Genomic DNA, 19,974 nt, shown 5'->3' with positions numbered 1-19,974 from the left:
CACAAAATAATAAGAAACATAAACTGAATCTACAAATACAAGGATTTGTCTTTTATTTAGACAGTATGAAGGAAGGTGTTATTGCAAGCTTCAGTCTTAATCCACTAGTTCATTGTGTTTCAGGCACAGGTGTGAACATTTCATCTCTGGACACAGTTATAACATTAATATGATAATTTACACATAAATTATCAAAATCGATTGAAAAATACTTACAGACACATTTCATATGTGTTTAGCGTTGAACCTAACAAAAGAAGTGCTGATAACGCCAATTAAGTTACGCCGTCATGTATGAATGGAGGAAAAATCAGACAATACATACAGATTTTATACAATATTATAAACTGGTTAATAACAACTAAAATGGTTCACATAGTCAGATAGACCGTACATACAGTACGTGCATCAGTCATATCAAACCCCAGTAGTTCAATGATAACATCACAGTTACATGATGAATATATTATGTCTTTGCTTAGCAGCACAGAGTATTACTGTATGCATTGTAGATACCTAAAGTATAAGTTAGATCTTTGTGTTATTGGGTGATGTGGGGATGACATCATCGGGTCTGTCACATGTATGTGATGTAGTTGTCAGGTATGAGGCCTGTTCTGCCGTTGTATGTTGCCTGAAGCCAACCTGGTTCCACAGACGGGTACACTGCAGACACAAGCAACTCAAGTCAGCAAGTCCTTTATGTATAAAACAATCCTTTTTTTACCATATATAATGACTCACATAGGCACCCGTAATCCAAACCCATACACAACCTCTAAGCAAATGTTAGACTTAATTGAGTTTGCTGCTGGTTGTGTTCTAATAGCGCAGATGTACAGTGATCTGTACACTCCCAAAATAAACAACCCACTTTAACAGTAAACTGCAAGTGTCCCACTGCTGCATCATTAATATAAAGACATGTTGAGCAGCCAAGCATCACTCAGACCCATATACTGTACATTTATATTAAGTTCTAGCCTAGATCGCGGTGTTTCATGAAAATTATCTCACAAAGAAGAGTATTCATTTTAGTTATGTTAATCCTTCGAACAAGTCGATTAACATCTGTGTTATATTATTAGAAGCAGGTAAAAATGTTCTATCTAAGTAACTTAAGATTTTGAGAGAAACACTGACAGATAAAAAAAACAATAACAGTCGTCTTGGGTGGCGCACAGAGCCACAGTGCCTCTGCAAAATAGCCTCAAGAAGGAACTTGTTTTGGTGGAACGTGTGTACGTTCAAAAGTTGTTTTAGTCGTACTTGTGCAACAGAAAACTCAGATTGGACATATAGTCTAGCTAGCTGTCTCGATTTATCCTGCAGAGATCTGAGGAGCAGTTATCCATAGTCCTCAAATATCCACCAGAGTTTAAAATGCCAACACAAAGAAAGCAGAAGGTAATGGACATCCGGCGGAAGTTCTGGCGGCACCAGCAGCAATCATGGATAATGATCTTCAAATTACATTTGAAAAATAAATCAAAACACACTCTTAAAAATGTGGCTTCTGAACAGCGAGTATCCCATTTACACCTAGTATTTAAATGCATTCTATTTAAATACCAGGTGTAACTGCAGAGACCCATGTATCAGATGTCAGATGTCACTATCCAGATAACGAAGCAGATAAAGATCACATTAATATCAAGTGTAAATGTAACCAAAGATCCCTCAGGCAAATTAAAACTGTAATCTTACCATTTGAGAACAGCGCCCCCTGTGGAAAACTGAGCTCATGGCTGTGCTCTGCCTCACAGGAGTAAAGAGCTTTTGCATCCCTAGTAGAAAAAAATGGAATCAGTTAAAAATAGAACTAGAACTGCAAGCAGTTATGAACAGGGTCCAAGCCTCCCGGCGCCAGTCCCCCCTGGCGCGAGTCGCCCCTGACGACGCTAAGAGTCCACGGAAACGGAGCCCGCAAAAGGAAAACCCAAAGCACGATGACGGCAAGGCAAAAGTCAGGAAATTTGACCAAGTGCGAGGTCCAAAGTGTGTAGTGAAATGCAATTGCAAATTTCCTCTTCATTGCGTAAAAGGCCAAAACACTTCTACCTCAATTATAGCGCCCCCTAAAGGGCGATCATCACCAAATCTGGTGGAGAGCCGCAGATTGGCATGTCGAACAATAATCTCAAGTTTTGTGATGATAGCATTTACTGCAGCAGAGATATTTCCATTGCAAATTATTCCCATTTAAATGCATTGATTTATTTTCCAAAAGGCCTCTACATTCATTATAGCGCCTCCTAAAGGCCGATTTTCACCAAATTTTGTAGGGAGGCTCGGAGTGGGATGTCGAACAACAATACCAAGTTTTGCTCTAATACCTATTAATTTGGCCGAGATATGCTAACGTTCGTGTTTTGTGGCTAGCAACGAAAATTAGTTTGCTTGTAAATTGCGAATGGTGTAATGTAGCAAAATTCTTTTGATAAATTTAGGTCAGATCTGTATGGAGATGCTACCTACCAAGTTCCGTGCCAATAGCTCGCACGGCCTAGAAGGAGATGGAAAAAGTTTGTTTTGCGCATAGCGTGATATTGCGAAAAAACTTTTGGCGGAAATATATCATCAGATTCAGATGGATTCAAGGAACATGTGTATATAAGGGTTTCTAATCTGCAATGTAGACTGTGGGAGTTACAGGCAAAAACACGTTTTACGTCATTATAGCGCCACCTAGTGGTCCATGTGTGTAATTTTTGGTAGGTAAGGTCCATGAACCATTGTACATCTACACTGTAAATTTTAAGTTGCTCACATTAGTGTAAGTGGTGAATCCAAACCTGGGTCACATAGGCCACGCCCACTTTGACGAATCAGTACCCCACTGTAGGCGTGGCCTCAGGAGTGGGCCGAGATGGTACACTCAAAATTTCTTAAAAATCGGATGAGCCGTTCATGAGATATAAACTTTTTGTACCTGTAACGCCCCCTAGAGGCCAATTTTTGTAAAATTGGTTGCAAAGCCTTAGAAGGTCATGACAAACAAGAATCTAAAGATTTGCAATGATATCATTTATTTTGGCCGAGATATGGCAACGTTTGTGTCTTCGTAGCTAGCTACACAAATTTGTTTGTGCGTAATTTATGCAATTTTCATCTGACAAAAATTCTTTTGATAAGTTTTTGTCAGGTCGGTCTGGAGATGCTACATACTAAGTTTCATGCAGATCAGTCGCACGGTCTAGGAGGAGTAAGAAAAAGCAGGTTTACGATAAATCGCGATTTTTCACGCAAAAAAAAAGTCTAGGCGTCTGGCCTATATCAGGAGATTCATCTGAATTCAGGGAACGAGAGGATATGTGTATTTTTTATGTGTGATGTACGGTTTGGGAGTTATAAGGCCAAACGCGTTATAGCGCCACCTAGTGGTGTAAGTGGCTGACTTTTTTTGTCCGAGGTCCCTGCAGGGATCTGGACCAGTCCTGAAAAGCTGTAGCATCTGTTTTATCGCCGGAAAAATAATAAGAAACCTTAGAAAAGCAATAGGGTTCCACAGACTCGGGCTTGGGCCCCTAATTAAGGAGGATTATATATATATAACAATATGTTTTGCTTGTATAGATTTCAGGCTTCAATGACTTGATATGAAGTACTGACAAGTAATAGCTTTCAAGACTACAAAGGTGGATTCTCAAACAAACCTTAAAATCAACATACCTTCCTGAGGAACATATGTCTAATGCTGAGGAGAATACTGAACTTTCACGCTGCGGTAGTCTGATTGATAATCTGTAATACACAAATCAGAAATGTTAGCTCTGAATACATTTCCTGAGATAATCTCCAGTTGTTACCATGAGAGACTTGCCACCCCCTCCCACAATCAAGAGTAAATCACTGTCACTAAAACAGCTAAACCGTTTTCTACTTAAATAATGCAGACAGGAGCCAATCAGAAACAAGTAATCATTCCTGGAATCAGACCAATTAAAAACAACAGTTAAAAGGGATTCCTGATTTGATTTGTGTTGATTTTCCTGTCAACTGATTTTGTATAATGTTTTGACGTTTGACATTTAAAAATTTGACCTCTCCATACAACTTAATTTTTTTAAATGCCACTGTCATACCACAAGGTTTTATCAAAACTGCACGAGTGGAGCATACGGCTAGTGCTAGTTTTCTCCTGGGCTTAACTATGCATGAACTGAGATCTATGTGTATTTTCCTTCTCTGAGAGCACAGATCAAAGGCTAAAGCACAAGATAAAGTGCTGACTGACTAGAGCACCTTTATGTCTGAGATATAAAATCAATTTTACAGACACTCACACTGATCCAGGCCTCTGGTAACCGTTGCTGGATGTGGCGGCTACAGAGTGTTTTACGGTCAGATCGGAGCCACAGCGGATGTGTGAAGGTTTAGGTTTGTGTGTTGGCTCTTGCGGGTCCAGCGACATGAGACTCTGTACCGATCCATGACAGCTTTTGTAATCTGCGATAGAAACACAAGAGATTAGAACTGAACATAAAACAGCTTTTCATTTGGTCATCCCACTTCAGTCCCACAGAGATGTACGCACCCTCAGAGATGTGTAGGGAAGTGAGAGAGGAAGATGTGGAAAGCTGGTAGGGGAATAATGAAGAGGAGGAGGAAGAGGAGGAGGAGGCAGTCCTGTAAGGTTTTTTTTGCTGCGGAGAAGGAGAGGTAGAGTCCGTCACTCTGGTTTCTGTGACAGTGGAGGAGGTGCTGGATGCATGTCTTTGATCAACTGAATAAGTGCTCTTCAGAGAGGAGACAGACGACAATCTCTGAACGGGTCGACCCTGCCTAAGGGAGGAGGCGCGCTCCACTGAAGAGTGTTGGATTGAGGCGGTGGACTTGGAGGCGATGGAAGGAGATCTTGACTCTTTTACAGATGATAAGGAGGCAGTCGAGTTTCCTTTGACAGACAGACTCCTCTCTGTGGAGAGTAAAGAGGACATAGAGGAGGACACAGAGGAAGTCTGCTGGGCCGGAGTGAGCTGGGAGGAAGTCCAGGAAGAGGGAGGCGTAAGGTGAGGGGAGGCGGGGCTGTCTGTCGGGTGTTTCCGATCCTTCCTGCTTGAGGAGTCGTGGGACGGGGAGCAGGAGGAAGCCGCAGGAGCAGATGCCGGTGCTGTGGAAGACGGGCCGGGCTCAGCAGCAGGAGAGGACGGAGGAGAGGTCTGAGACAATCCGTTCTTCTCAGAGGAGTGTGAGGACAGAGACTCCTGGCTGCCCATCGGAGTCGTGCTGGGGCTGCTACTGAAGGTGTCACCTGGAGGGAGAAATGGAAACAAGACACATAATAAAAAGACTGAATAACAACATCAAGGTTAGTCTGTCCCACCTCTATTTTAATAGGCCATTAACTCATTTGTGTATATATTACAGTCAAGCAGTCAAATCAGAGGGGTTGTGAGATGATTAACTGAATTCTTCTACAAAAAAACTGTATTACTTTTTTTTGGTATTCTCTAATCTTTTTTTAGGAAATGTTGGATAGTTTTACATATTTGGGCCTTGAACAGCTATTTAAATTAAACCATCTGATGCGAAATCAGTCTTTGGTGGAACTGCACTTTTTACAAGCCAAAAAGCTTGGAAACCGCTGGTTAAATCCTTAATAATGGGTTGTATTTCATAAGTTTATCATATATCTGAAAATGAACTAGGAGCTACAAGTGTCAAATCAATGTTGTGGAGTAAAAAGGTATTCATGAGTGACAAGAGTAAAGGAGCTGTAAGCTGCAGAGAGACTCACTGTCGTTGTCTGCCAGGCAGAGAGCAGGAGGGTAAAGACGGGCCTTTCTCTTTCCCGAGGACAGACAGATGGCCTTGTTCCTCCGAGGAGTCGACCGAGAGGACGGAGCCTGAGGTAACGGCAGCGAAAGGTCTGGGGCCTCACCAAAAATCTGGCAGGAATACACATGTCTGTTAGGTGTGTGTACTGTATGTTTATGCGTGTGTGTGCATGTATATGTGTGTGTGTATTTGTAAGCATACCTTGTGGTGGTTTTCAATGAGAATCTCCACCACGATGTTCTGAAACTTGATGTTCATCATGGCGGCCACCGTCTCCTCCTGCGACCTCAATAACGTGGGGCCGAAGATCATTCCGAGGTTGGACACAGTCATCATGTTCTGGTCACTGTGAGAGGACACCCTGCGCACACACACACACACACACAGACACACACACACACACACACACACACACACACACACACACACACAGGTGTGTTCCATGGTGTGAGGCTGACGTTCTTGTCTAATTGTCTAACAGAATATTGGAAATAGGAAGTAAATAAGAAATGAGTATTTGCATAATTCTAGAAAAAGATCACTGGTTATAGCATTTTCAAAATAAGATGTTCTCAGTCGAAAGGACATTTTTTTAAGGCACTGCACAATTATAGCACAGTATGTTTAAATATGTACATACTTGAGAAGGTGGTTGGTCAAGACATCCAACATTGCTCTGTTTTTTTCCGGTAGTTTGTATACAAGAGCATGAATCGCTCTCACTCTATACTTCTGGTCATCATACTCTGTGAAACAAGGAAAGAGCACAGAGAGATATGATTCAGTGGTGACATAATGTGCATGACATACATTGGATGAGGTAGCAAATATCAATCCAAACACTGTTGAAATAACCATTGTGTCTATCATACTCTGTGTCATTTTGAAAAAGCAGTAAGGGATCTTACTTGCAGCCTTGATGAATTCTTTATGCAGTCTGTAGGTCAGGACTGGTTCTGCCAGGCACCTGCACACACATTAGAAATCATGAATTCATAATTCATGAGAAGTGTTACTCAAAAAAACTGCTCTGTTCTGTATTTCACCTGAAATAATTCTTGAGGCCGCTAGTTATTGTCTTGTTGTCCCAGGTGTCTGCATCCAGCTGCATGTCAAAAGGAGCTGTGGATGCTACAGGAAAGTAGATCATAAATGATTTATCTGTAGTGATGGATTTAAATGCACCTGCTACTCATTATGCTGGAATTTAACTGCCCAATGCAGAAAAATACTATTGTACAGAAAAAAGTGGGGCGTTTCTTACCAAACACACTCGTCATCAACCGCTGCACTTTGGAGTTGACTCCTCCAGTCCTGTACAGTCCCAGGGTGCTAAGCCCTACACACATCAGACATGTTTTAACATACTTGATAAATCAGCAATGTGTAAAATAAATACTGATTCAAATTATTATTCTCATATGAACATTTTAAGGAATAGGAATACCTCTTGTTTCAACCAGCTCAATACACTTCTTGACAAAGTTGAAGCCTGCCTCATTGAGAAATGCTGTAAAAAAACGACACATTTTTACCTCAATATCTGATACATTGCAAGACATATTAATGTGTTAATTAATAAAATCTTTTAAAATTAAATCAACGAACAGTATAAATTAGGATACTTACTCTCCTCCTTTTTACTGAGCAAAGAAGGCAGAGTGTATATCTGAACAAAGACAGAAAAATAGCAAGTATTAGTATGACAAGTATGACATTTTAGACAATGATGTTACTTTATCATTGTTATCGTTTATTTAATGGTAGATCTATTCATACAGGTTCTTTTCCATCCATTGCCTCCATCCATAGCCGCCGGTTGGCCTCAGAGAGCGCTTGCAGGGTGATGACACCATGTCTGCAGGGAAAGAGATCATTTTACCCGAGCACAATCCAACAGCAGCCATAATGTATCTTATTCCACAGATAGTCATGTGTTATGGAAACACATTTTCTCAGTTATCTTTCCCCTCTCACCTCTCCACCACCTCGATGTCGAAGCAGAAGCGCTTGTCGATTGACTCCGTCTTCCTTCTGACACACGAGCGCAGCCTGAACATCTCAGGTGTGCCATTCACCACGCCGTTCTGTTAACAGAGAGATGTGTTTGCAAAATGCACTTGACATGTGGTATTAAAGTCTTGTAAGGACCCTCACAAAGTGACTACTTTTAGGACCATTTCTTTTGTTTTTTAGATCAATTTTTAGTGTTTTGCATGCTTTAGCCATAGTATATAAAATGGACAAACAGATGCCGTTGCTCTGGAAGGATATTAGAAGCACTTTTCCGGTGAGCGCTGAGCATTACTGCGCAGCCTCCAACTGAGAGAGATGATGTAAATGTGACGTGAGAAACCTGTCTGAAAGTTGTAAGTCTTCTGGTAGCTGTGCCAAGAGAAATCTTAATCATTCCCAATCTTTTAGAGACGGAGAGCGTAGGTATATGTAAGGAGATAACATGGGCACAGGCTAATTATTGCTAACTAAAATGCTAGTTAACATTAGTAATTAAACTTAAACAGACAATGTAAGTCGAAACTGCCTGCGAGCTTCTCCTGTACTATACGGTAATTCCTCTACTATACGACAGTAAGTCGTGTGGTTATGACATAATCGTTAGCCTATTTTTACAAAAACGTCTGCTACGGAGCCATAACGTGAAATACAAGGTAATGGAGCCTTTTATACATTGTTGTGTTTCTTTAGAAATAAACAATGGACAAATAAAGTCTTTAAACGCTTCAGATGTAAAGTTATTCGCTGTCAAAGTGACATCAAAATGAATGGCAGGTGAGCATTTGGTAGCATCAAAATGGCGCCATAGGAGGTTCAAGTTCTGAAGAGAGGCTTACCCCCTTGGCTTTAGCCCATCAACTTTATACTTCCTACTTTTCAATTTGCGTAAAAACACCATAAATATTTACTTACAAAAACTTGACACTAGCTTGTAGTAAGTAATCTATGTCTTTTTGTTTTTGTTGAAGTTGAATTAACAGCTGTTCAACTGTTTTGAAAGCTTTCTTGCTCTGGAATTCAAGTGCTTGTGGGAAGCTGCTACACAGAATTTTGTTTCGTGGTTAAAACTACATCACCATATAATGACAATAATGTAACAGAGTTGTATAATCTGATTTTCATAGTAGATTTTAATGCGTAACGATTTTTATTAAATGGGCTAAAACATTTAACGTGCGGTTATTCATCTGTGCTACCGGCTCACCTGTCTGCTGGCTGGTCTGGCCTCTGTGTTGCTCATGGTAAACATCTTCGAGCCTTTTTCATAAGTACAGTAGTATCTGGTCCACACACTGCCCAATGGACCTATAATACATGACACACATTCATGCAGGTGCATTTGTGTACAAATGTGTTTTAACAAAAGAAAGTCTGATTGGGTAATTCTGGCATTTGCTTTTTATTCATTGCATATGCATTACATATGCATATGCATTAACTGAGAGAGAGAGAGAGAGAGAGAGAGAGGGAGAGCGAGAGAGCGAGAAACTAAGAGAGGAGAAAATAAGATTTGTGTAGCTCACGTTTCTCCTGTATATACAGATATCCCTCCATGGTAAAGCAGCTCGGAGCTTTGAAGTCTTCTTCTGCAGACCGGATCCTCTTCATCAGCCTCTCAACCTCAGCACGTGTACTTTCAAAGTTATTGCGAGCCTTATCAACATACAAAAGAAACTGCACTGAAAGGAGGCTTGCGTCCATATTTGAAATATGAAACATACAAAATCTTTGAAAAAGTCAATCAGGGAATGGTTACTGAGTCCAGCTGAAGAAGTTACTAGTAGTTATATTCTTATCTGATTTGTTTATCCAAGCAGTACATTGATTTGTCATTTGCATTTAAAAAGTGCTTGCTTTTATCAAAAAAACATCTGAGATCCTAAACTTTGAAAGGATTCAAAGTGCCTGGTGAATGTTTGCAGTCATAACCTAATGGAACGCAGATTAAGCTTCAGTTTAACTTTGACTTTTTCCAGGTAAATATGTCAAAAAGTGTGAACGGCAATATAAAATATGTGAGCCTGTACTAGACCAGGCCTTGTTCTATTGTGGCTGAAAATAGTTCACATTGTGTGTTTCAACATGTAAGGATTATCAGGTGTGTAAGGTTACCGCTCTGGGACAGATGTTGCCAGATACATCAAAACTAACTATAAAATACTTTCTCTTAATGGCTAAAGAGGCAGGTAGACCAGAAAAATAAGTGATATCAGGTCCACATTTGGTCTAGAGGCTTGCACACATACACACTTACATTCTGCAGGTTGAACTGAAGCTGCTGCTTGTAGGGTTCAAACTCACTGGCCAGCTCGTAGCCCTCATGGTAGAATGTAAACAAACCCTGCAGGAAGGCTAATAACTGAAGATCAGAGGGAGAAATCCGCGGGAAAAATGTTAGCTGAGGGCTTGGGAGTGTAGACTATAATGAAAGGATTACAAAAGAATGATTGTTTGTCATCTGCGCAATCAATCAAAATGGCCTCTATAGGAGAAAAAATCCCCAAACTTTGCCTGTTGTTTGGTTTGCTGCCCTTATTTACTTTACAACAAAGAGTTTCCCTCTCTCCATGCAGGAAGTGCTTCTACAGCAACAGGAAGTGGGCTTTAATGATATCTATCATTAAAACATTTTTATCAGTGGCCAAACAGTGTGTAATGTGTGTTTTTCAGAACCTTACTTTTCTGTTTTTTTATGATTATGTTAGTACGCACACTCACAATCCTTATTGGCTTGGCTGCAATTATGACTTAATGTTTACTTCATTGTCTACATGTAGCACAAAATAGACTCATCAGTCAAATTTCACTGTGATGAAAAATTGTCTCGTGGTCAGAGCTGTGAAGGCCCAGCAGCTCAGTTAAATTGTGCTAAAGTTGCATTTAAACATGATGTATGTATGTGTACTCACCGGTTCAACAAATTCAAACTTCTTTCTCTCTTGCACTTCTTGGATCTTAAAGACATACTGCAACGATGCATCGTAAAAAACCTGCCTGTCCTTACTCATCTGAGAATCAGCCTGCAACAAAAACAGAAAAAACACCCATCCAGTATTTTTTCTTACCTAACACATGTGGGAGAAACTTGGTGTACATTTTCTAATGATTTACCTCGTGTAGCTGTGATTCCTTCTTTTTGGAGGACAGGCTGAGGTGTTTCTCCAGAACAGAGTAGTACTTTTCTGTCTCCTTGTCAAACTGCTTTTTTTCCTCCTGAAGAAGACAGGGATGTACGTAGAGAGGACATTACCAAAAAATAAAAGCAAACTTGGGAATTTTTACATCTGCTTATAAAGGTCTTTAAATTCACATATTTTGTTTACATAAAGAGAATTTCACACTAGAGAGTATATCTCCCTTTCCCAAGTCATTTACGTCTCATTCACTGGAGCTGTTTTTTTTAATACCATTTCAATTACAATATGTCCTACTTCTAAGTCCAACTACCTAATTAGTAAATAAATAAACAAGACTACAGTAACAGTCTACAGCCATATACTTATCTTAACGCTAAGATCAGCGTACTAACATACTCACAATGATAATGCTAACATGCTGATTTAAGCGGGTATAGTGTTTTTTTTTTATTAAGGGATCCCAAAGTCAGTAAGATTTATCCTCTGGGGATCATGAATGTCTGTACCAAATGTAATGGCATCCACCCAATAGTTGTAAAGTTATTCCAGTCTGGCCCACACTCATGGTCCGACCAACTGACCATCAGACCGACAGACTGGCATTGCCCTCTAGAGATCATTGCTGCTAGCGTTGCGGAAAATACCAAAATGCCACAAATCAGTGAGCCCACAGCGAGGTTGCTACAGAGAAACCATTAATAATCTAAATGAAGAGACACTGCCAAAATATTTAGGATAACAGCTATTTTCCAGAACAGCTGCAGCTGCAAACTCCACATGTCCAACCACTCTTTCTTGCTCAACAACATCAGTGTGAGGATGTGCTGGTCACACACTCTTGCCACATTCTACAGGCTGAGGAGTCACTTCGATCAACACCCAGAAATGAGCTGTGATTTCACTTTCAGGGTTAGTCATAGCTGTGACCAGTTCTATTTTTTGAAACCCTGACTACTGCATGCCTCTGCTATCCTTTCTTTTGGTCTGAGAGAGAACGACGAAAAGAAAATAAGATAAACTGAATTACAAGACTTGAGACAGCTGCTGAAACCAGACACCCGGCTCACTTTGTGTTTATACTGCCTCAGTGAGTTTAACTGTCTGTCTGTGACGTGCGCCCTGTCTTCCCTCACAGCGTCCGTTCCCATGACCTTCTTACTGACACTTGACTGTGATCCATCGTTTATCAGAACAAATTGGATTCTCTGACCACTGACTGGGAGACTGACTGGAACTAGACCAGAGCAGGATGATCTGTCTGATCACCACCTACAGTGTTAGATAATTAACGCATACAGACATCAAGTACTGGCCTTGTTGAAACCTCAGCAGTTTGATGTTTTAAACATCATCAAAGCTAAAACAATTTACTGGTTCAGTGTTACTTTGTGTTAATAATCTAATCATCTTGTGTTAAGCTTTGATTCTAACAATCGCAGATGTACCTTAACAGCTCCAATCTGCTCCTTACGAAACCTCTCGAGCGGTGAGATCAACACGTCATCTGCGTTCTGGATCTGAGAGAGGAAAAACACAGTTAGCTCAGTGTTTCATAACAGTAAATACTAAGACAGACAACAGCTCAGTCATTGTTCCATTAAGGCTGCTGTAGTAGCTTCAACTGTTTTACTTAAAATTGGTTTTGTCAAATCAGATTGCTCAGTAAATGCTTTCTTTTGTTTTTGTGACAATTGTGTGCCAAAGAGACAACTTTCTTTAAATTTCTGCTACATTTTAGAGTAGATGTTGACATTAAATACTGACAAAGAGGTAACATTCAATCCTTCATCTAGAATCTCCTGCATTCAGGGGATTTCAAAATGTTTCAAATGATGTTAATCTATCGCCAACTTCACACATTTGTTGTTTGTGAATATCTGTGCTAGGTAAAAGGATTCAAACTAAAACAGCCAATTTCAATAATTAAATATCTCTCAATTGATATATTGTATACCTGTGGTTTATTTATTTCCTGGTTACATACAAAAAATATCATAGAAACACCCATAGACTGTACATAAAGATATATATTTTTTAGTTTTATATACAGACTATGGTAACAACCTGTACAAACCTCAGTTAGAGTCACTTTATGAACAAGTCAAGGACCTGCTTAATTATTATCCAACATTATGAGCATAATCATTGAGCTTTTTTTGAACTTTGCTCATGGTTGTTATCGAAGTCACACAATAAGAGTTTATAGCCATGCTAACGGCTCAGTTAGGCTGCATTTAGGCACACTCTGCAGCCCGACTTTTAACAGGAACCAAAAAGCGTGCGCATATAACTCCAATTCTTGCCTCATTGCATTGGCTCCCTGTTAGTTTTAGGATTGATTTCAAGATTTTATTGTTTGTTTTTAAAGCTGTGAATGGACTGGCCCCAACATATATTTCGGACCTCATCCAAATTTATACGCCAGCGCGGACACTGAGATCAGAGGACCAGCACCAGCTTGTGGACCCTAAGTCAAGACTTAAGACTCGGGGGGACAGGGCCTTTTCTGTGGTTGGACCTAAACTCTGGAATGCCCTGCCCCTCCATGTCCGAACTGCCCCTACAGTTGAGTGTTTTAAGGCATGTCTAAAGACACACTTTTATTCTTTGGCTTTTAACTCTGTGTGAGTTATGTGGTCCACTGTGGTGTTTATTCTTTCTTTTATTCTTTCTATATTTTATATATATATTTTTTTGTTCTGAGTCTTCTGTGCAGCACTTTGGAAACTTTGTGTTTGTAAAATTTGCTATAGAAATAAAGTGGATTGGATTGGATTGGATTGAATGTGGTGCTTTGAGCTAAATGCTAACATTAGCATGCTAACATGCTCACAATGGAAAAATAGTTTACAGCTAACATGCTGATGCAAAGCAGGACGGTATAATGTTTACCATTTTCACATCTTATTAATGTGTTAGCATTTGCTAACTATCACTAAACACAAACTACAGCAGAGGCTGATGGAATATCATCATTTGAGCAAACCCTTCAAACCTAAAATAATCAATCATGATACAAATCTGGTAATATTTTTGCAGCTGGTCTTACAGCATGTATGAGAAACTTGCTGTTGATGTTGAAACTTGAGTCAAGCAGTAAGGAAGGCAGTTATTAGAGCTCTACAAGGTCTCGGCCCTATTTAGTCATGAGTCTAAATAATGCAAGTCTCAGTCACATCTTGCTTTGTCCTGTCTAGCTGATTTAAGAATTAGACTCTAAATAGCTTCCCAGCCCTGCACCATGACTTTACTTTCACTTCACTTAGGTTTAATACCACACCAGTACCCTTTTTTCATCACATTACAATATGCAAGATGAAACTGAACACTAAGAGACTGAAGGGCATTGTCAAATCATAATAATAGTCCTTTCAGGTTGAAAAGGTAGGTATTTCAGAGGAACCCATTTGCTGAGATTGCCCTTTAACTCAATAATGACGGTATTAGTGGAGGTTCAGACCTATCTGCAGCGTTGCAGTGGAAAATCATACAATTCAAACACACACACACACACACACACACACACACACACACACAGAGAGAAAGAAAGAAAGAGAGAGAGCAGACACACACACTAACACACACACAAACACACACACACACACACACACACACACACACACACACACACACACACACAGGACGCTTTTATGGACTTTCCCAGGCAGTCAGGCCTCTGCTCACAGTCTCACAGGGGAATTGGCAGAATAGGTTCCACATGGTTCCTCTGTAACAAGACCATGCACACAGCCACAAAGCCACACACACACACACGCATGCATGCCCCCCCCCCCCCCCCCCCACACACACACACACACACACACACACACACACACACACACACACAGAGCTATTCATAAGGTAGCATACTATGCACATACATTGCACATGCGCAGAGGTTTGCCTGCACATGGACTGTGACAAACTCCCCTTCACTCCCACATAAAGGCTGATGGAGGGTCTGTAAGTCAAAGATGTTTTTCTGAATCGCCATGGAGCACACACTACCGCTGGCACAAAGTTCCCAACAAATGTGTCAATCAGACATGTGGGAAAACCAGATCAGACAGTGAATGTGCCTGACAAAGACTGTAACTTCCAAACTGAAATCCTGGAAAATATTGGTTCAGACTTTGATAATAACAATTTGTTTTAGATGGGCTTTTGGTCTAACGGTGTATTCAGATCAGAGCAAGATGTTTTGAACACAGAGAATTGCTTCTCTATAATTTCTTTCTAAAGCCCTTCAGATGTTTTTGGTTTCTATTCCTGATGGAATCAATATAAATCACAACCATTTTATTGATGTTGATTATAAAGAGAAGGATGGTGTACAGAGGCAAATAAATTGCTGTTAGACAGTTTTTTAAATAGACATTAATACCTACAGAAAACATTTGCTAACTCTCAATAATTAATAAGAACAAAGCTTTACATTGTGTAAAATACAATGCAACTAATGCATAGAGTTAGTTGACCTATTTACTATACCACTAGCCCTCAATTTAAAATGGAAGATCCCAAACATCAGAATGTCCTCAATTTTCTATTCTCTCGCTCTCTTTTACATACGCACAAACACACAAAGACATGTTTTCTTACCAGTCGTTTTCTCTCCTCTTCCACTGTGCTCAAGAGCTGAGAGAACTCCTTTAAGGAATGAGCTGCAAAATAAATTTTACACTTTTTATTTGATATATTTTGCTGTCTCAATATCTTGTTTTCTACATCATTGGTGACGTTTTCATCTTACCTATACTGATCTCATCATCAGTCTCAGCGTCTCCAATACATTCAAACTGAAACTCCTGCAGAGACTGAGAGAACCTTTGAACAGCAAGAGAAAGACCTGGGGAAAAAAACAGAATGAAGATCTTTTAGTCATTTAAAGCTGGCTATTTCCACATAATGCACAAGAATGCTCTTGGCATGAGCATGCTGCCATCATTGGTCCAACACAATGTAAAACTCCAATTCCCCTACAGGCTACAAGCAGCAGCACTTATTCCCTCCTGTAATAAACTATTAATGTATTTGCTACGAGCCTCTTGCAAATCATCCACTGCCAAGACATGAGGTGTTAAAGTTGGATCTAACAAACGGCCACACCCTGCAACAAAGTACTCCACAGCCATAGTGTTTACATGTCCAAACAACACTCCAACAATAAAGTTTTATACCATGGTTTATTCTTTGAGGTGCATGAACACTTGGCACCACAAGGCTGCATTCTCCCACTCACACACTTATAACACTGGTCTGCATGCCAGCTGGTGTAATGCACTATTTTAATTACAGCATTGCATTATACACTGACAATAAAACCATTAACATGTCATTTAGTAGTAGTTCATAGCAGATTCCTGTCTGGAAATCAGGAAAAAGAACTGTGGTAAAGTCATAGCCTTATACAACTAGGGTAAAGTTCAATGCATGAAACACAAAAGCAGTGTAAACAGCTTTATCCTATGCTGGAAACTTCACTTAAGTTGTTTCCATATTGTTATCTAAAAGCACAAGATGTGGACCAAAGTATTATTAATGTATGTAAAAGGTAACATCACAGCTGTTTGATGAAAAAGTAGGGCTGTAATTTAACATTTTCATCAGCAGGAAGACAGAAAAGGTTTATTTGCCATAAGTAAGTCAAGCACTTCAATTATTCATGGAAATACACCTGACATTTATAGGGTAAAAAAATAATTGGTCCCTTAATTCTTAATATATAAAATGTGTTCAAATATCTTACATACAGCAGTCTACCTACTGCGAGTTTACGTGATTTCTGTGATTCCGACAGCTTCAGTGTCGCATGGACCACTACAGAAAAATCATTTATACCACAAACCATAAAACTCTTCAACATTTCACTGCTGAGTGTGAGATAACACTGTCATTACCTCATTTATTACACTACTGCACTAAGCACAAATTGCACACTCATGTCCTACTTAGACTACATATTTTTCTATATTTTCATACTATGTATCCTGGTTGTATATTGTTATTCTCCACTTGTATATATGTTGTACATTGTTTTGTCATTTTTTTCAAGTTTGAGTAGGTGTTCTTATATTTTTACTTTATTTATTATTATTTCTTGTTATTCTGTGTGGATGTTTTGTTTCTTATACCTGCTGCTGTAATACAGTAATTTCCCAGTTTCAATATAGTACATCTATCTATCTATCTATCTATCTATCTATCTATCTATCTATCTATCTATCCCATTTGCTGCACTAAAAACACTGATGTGAGATGAACACAATGAAAACTACCAGATTTTCAAAAGGCTTTACAGTCAGTAACCGTAATAAATGTCAGCATATCACAAATAGCAACAGCTTTGTATCCTGGTAATATCATATTGTGGTGGCTCTGGTGTTTGATGTGCCAGTGTACTGTACAGTAAGACATGCCAAAGGACCTGCATGCAGCTACAAAGCGTAGGTGTGTCTGAGCTTAAACTGGAGATGATCAAAAGAAGCTACAAACAAATGGGAGGTGCCTGCTTTTTGAAAGTCTTCATTAGCTGATTATATATTATGACAGCCACCATTAAACTGTGCAACAGTTATAGATGGAACCAAACTTACTAATAATAATCAGCAGATCAAGACAGGGACTCAAGCTCAGGTAATAAGCAGCATCCTCTTGACACTAGAGCTGAAAATTATTAGTTAGTCATTAAATTAATGAATCAGTTAATGTAAAGAAAAGGAATTGTCAACAATGTTGAGGATTGGTTTACATTTAAGTCATTTATAAATAAAAAATGCTTAACATATGCTGTTTCATGCCTCTAAAAATATGAGCTGTTTTACATAATTGTATTGACTATATATTTGGGTTTTGTACTATTAGTCAGACAAAACAAGCAATAAAACCTTAGAGGCCAAGGTGATATATGGGCATATATGGGATTTAGACAAAATTATGATTTGATTACGCACAAAATAACCTACAGATGAATTGATAATGAAAATGACCTGGTGGATACTGTGCTTTAATACATTTTAAATAAACAGTTGACATAATAAATATGCAGGTTTTTGGGTCCCCGAAAGGCTATGGATAATACAATAATGAACAGCTATGATGATGGTAAAGCAAATAGGAACATTCATTCTTAATTTGACTCATCCCTAGGTTAAAAACTGTATCTTCAAATCGCAAAAAGGATATAAAACCAGTCAAGGAAATGTAAGTAGACTATAGCCTATAATGTTAAGATAAGTAAAACATCTACTCTTGTATGACGATTTTGACTCTATATCCTATAACACTGTAACTAACTACCTATCTTATTGTGCTGGTCATACCACCCAATCACAATTCAATGTATTAAGCTATTAAAGTCAAATGTAGGCTAAACCTCTTTATTTGCACTGTATGCGCTAAACTCAATAGACTGGCTCTGTTTGAGTCTGGATGGCCTTGGGTTGCCCGGTTATCAGGCAGCAGACCGTGCATCTGGTTGAGTACTAACACTAACAAACAGTAAGTTAACACGCACTTACTTTTACCCCGAAACCCAGTTATTAATCATCGTGAACTTACTTCTGAGGGCAGATACGAGCATGTTTCCATCTTTGATGAGGTCTTTTATAAACCTGTTGGTGCGCTCCAGCTCTATCTCATGGCAGTGCAGTCGCTCTCTGAACTCCGGACTGTCCAGAAAAGAATCACTAAACTCCAGCGTCGGCAGACCCATCGATAAATTAATGCACACAGCTAATTGTTAGATAACTAAAGTAAGACACGTTAACCGTCTCCTCGGTGCGATTTAAGAGAGAAAACAGTGTTTCAATGGGCTCGGAGAAAATTGGTCAGCAGATTCTTCCAGCTCCTTTTTTTCATGCCTTTCTTACTTTTTTCCCCTCAGAACTTCCGGACACTGAAAGACACCAGAGTCCCTGACAGAGAGAGTTTGGCTGGGCTACGCGACGAGCTCTACTGCTGCTTCTCTCGCCTTTTTAAATCAATATGTTCAGATACAACGTCGCTTTGACTTCTTTATGGCCTTTGAGTCGATACAGGAAAGACTACCAGTAGCGGAATCAAAGCAGTAGAGCTAACTGTTGGACGTATGGAAGCGGTCGGCAAAGACTGTGTCGCCAACTCCGTCTACATACGGCTCTAACTGAAGGGCTGTTACTATGGGAACGGGAGACTCCTGCTGGCGCATGCTGAAATCAGTGCAAAGTTTGTGAGATTCATCATATAATAACAATAATAAAATAATTTGTACTGCATCCATATATAATAACAATATTTATAATATGTATCATGAATATTAATAATAGCAACATCATTAATAATTAAATGTTTTGGCACTTTTGACATTTCTTTGGATGGCAGTAATAGCCTAGTTCAAGTTGAAGATTGAAATTAAGTAGCACATGAAGTTGAGGCAGCTGGTAGAGGTTGAAGTGTCAGTACTGAAAGAAGCCTAAATGGCAGCTCAAAGAAAAGTAGCCTACTGAAAAGAGTTGAAGTTTTAATTTAAGTGCAAATGCTAAATATGGTTGACTTGTCAGTTGAAAGTTCTGAAAGGAATTGACAAATCAGTTGTAGTGCAAGAACTGAACTGTCAGTCAAATATTGAGTTATAAAAGAAACGTGTCAGGTTCAGTAGAAGTGAAATACTTGAAGTGTATAAATTATATAGGAGTTTAAATTATGACCAACTGACAATTCAACAGATTCATTTCTGTGGGATTTTTTTTAACATCTTAAAGTAGAAATATGACATTTTTGAATAGAAGCTCATATCGACTTAAGTAGCAGAACATTTTGACGTTTTGATGAAGTTTCTATTAGAAAGTAGAAGTTGAAGCATGTCAAAAAAATGTCTAGGAGATGAATAATAAAGATAGGAGGTATAAAAGATTCCATGATGTGGCAATAGGCTATTCAATTTCATAAAAACACAAAGACAAAGAAAACATTGAGCTATCAAATTCAAGTTTAGATCCTTTTTAAATGTTTGTAAAATTGGCATTGATTGTTTTTGTTTTAAATTCTGCGCAGGTTTTTT

General features: G+C 39.2%; 1 protein-coding gene across 1 annotated transcript; it reads right to left on the bottom strand.

The window, feature by feature from the left end:
* Positions 1–36: 36 nt before the first annotated feature.
* LOC114566226 (rho GTPase-activating protein 42) lies at positions 37–19,057 on the bottom strand. Its single transcript, XM_028594548.1, has 24 exons — positions 18,495–19,057; positions 15,688–15,783; positions 15,537–15,598; positions 12,380–12,451; positions 10,909–11,010; positions 10,707–10,817; positions 10,052–10,156; positions 9,321–9,450; positions 9,002–9,102; positions 7,759–7,868; positions 7,561–7,639; positions 7,411–7,450; positions 7,229–7,291; positions 7,046–7,120; positions 6,828–6,912; positions 6,690–6,748; positions 6,422–6,527; positions 5,983–6,142; positions 5,741–5,891; positions 4,538–5,254; positions 4,287–4,449; positions 3,673–3,744; positions 1,708–1,787; positions 37–666 (listed from the first exon to the last, which is right to left on the bottom strand). The coding sequence occupies exons 1-24, from the start codon at positions 18,646–18,648 to the stop codon at positions 578–580; spliced, it is 2,982 nt and encodes a 993-aa protein (XP_028450349.1). The 5' UTR covers positions 18,649–19,057; the 3' UTR covers positions 37–577.
* Between the last annotated feature and the right edge of the window lie 917 nt (positions 19,058–19,974).

The sequence above is a fragment of the Perca flavescens genome, chromosome 13 (genome assembly GCF_004354835.1).
Source record: "Perca flavescens isolate YP-PL-M2 chromosome 13, PFLA_1.0, whole genome shotgun sequence".
Lineage (NCBI taxonomy): Eukaryota > Metazoa > Chordata > Actinopteri > Perciformes > Percidae > Perca > Perca flavescens.
The sequence above is the reverse complement of the archived record's forward strand: the minus strand, read 5'-3'. Positions and strand labels throughout refer to the sequence as shown.

Excerpts from the sequence above, each read along its gene's own strand:
- LOC114566226 (XM_028594548.1), bottom strand. The coding sequence starts at position 18,648 with ATGGGTCTGCCGACGCTGGAGTTTAGTGATTCTTTTCTGGACAGTCCG. Across the intron at positions 6,913-7,045 it reads GTTGATGACGAGTGTGTTTG|CATCCACAGCTCCTTTTGAC; the intron begins GTAAGAAACGCC and ends ACTTTCCTGTAG. Across the intron at positions 4,450-4,537 it reads TTCCCTACACATCTCTGAGG|ATTACAAAAGCTGTCATGGA; the intron begins GTGCGTACATCT and ends TTTCTATCGCAG.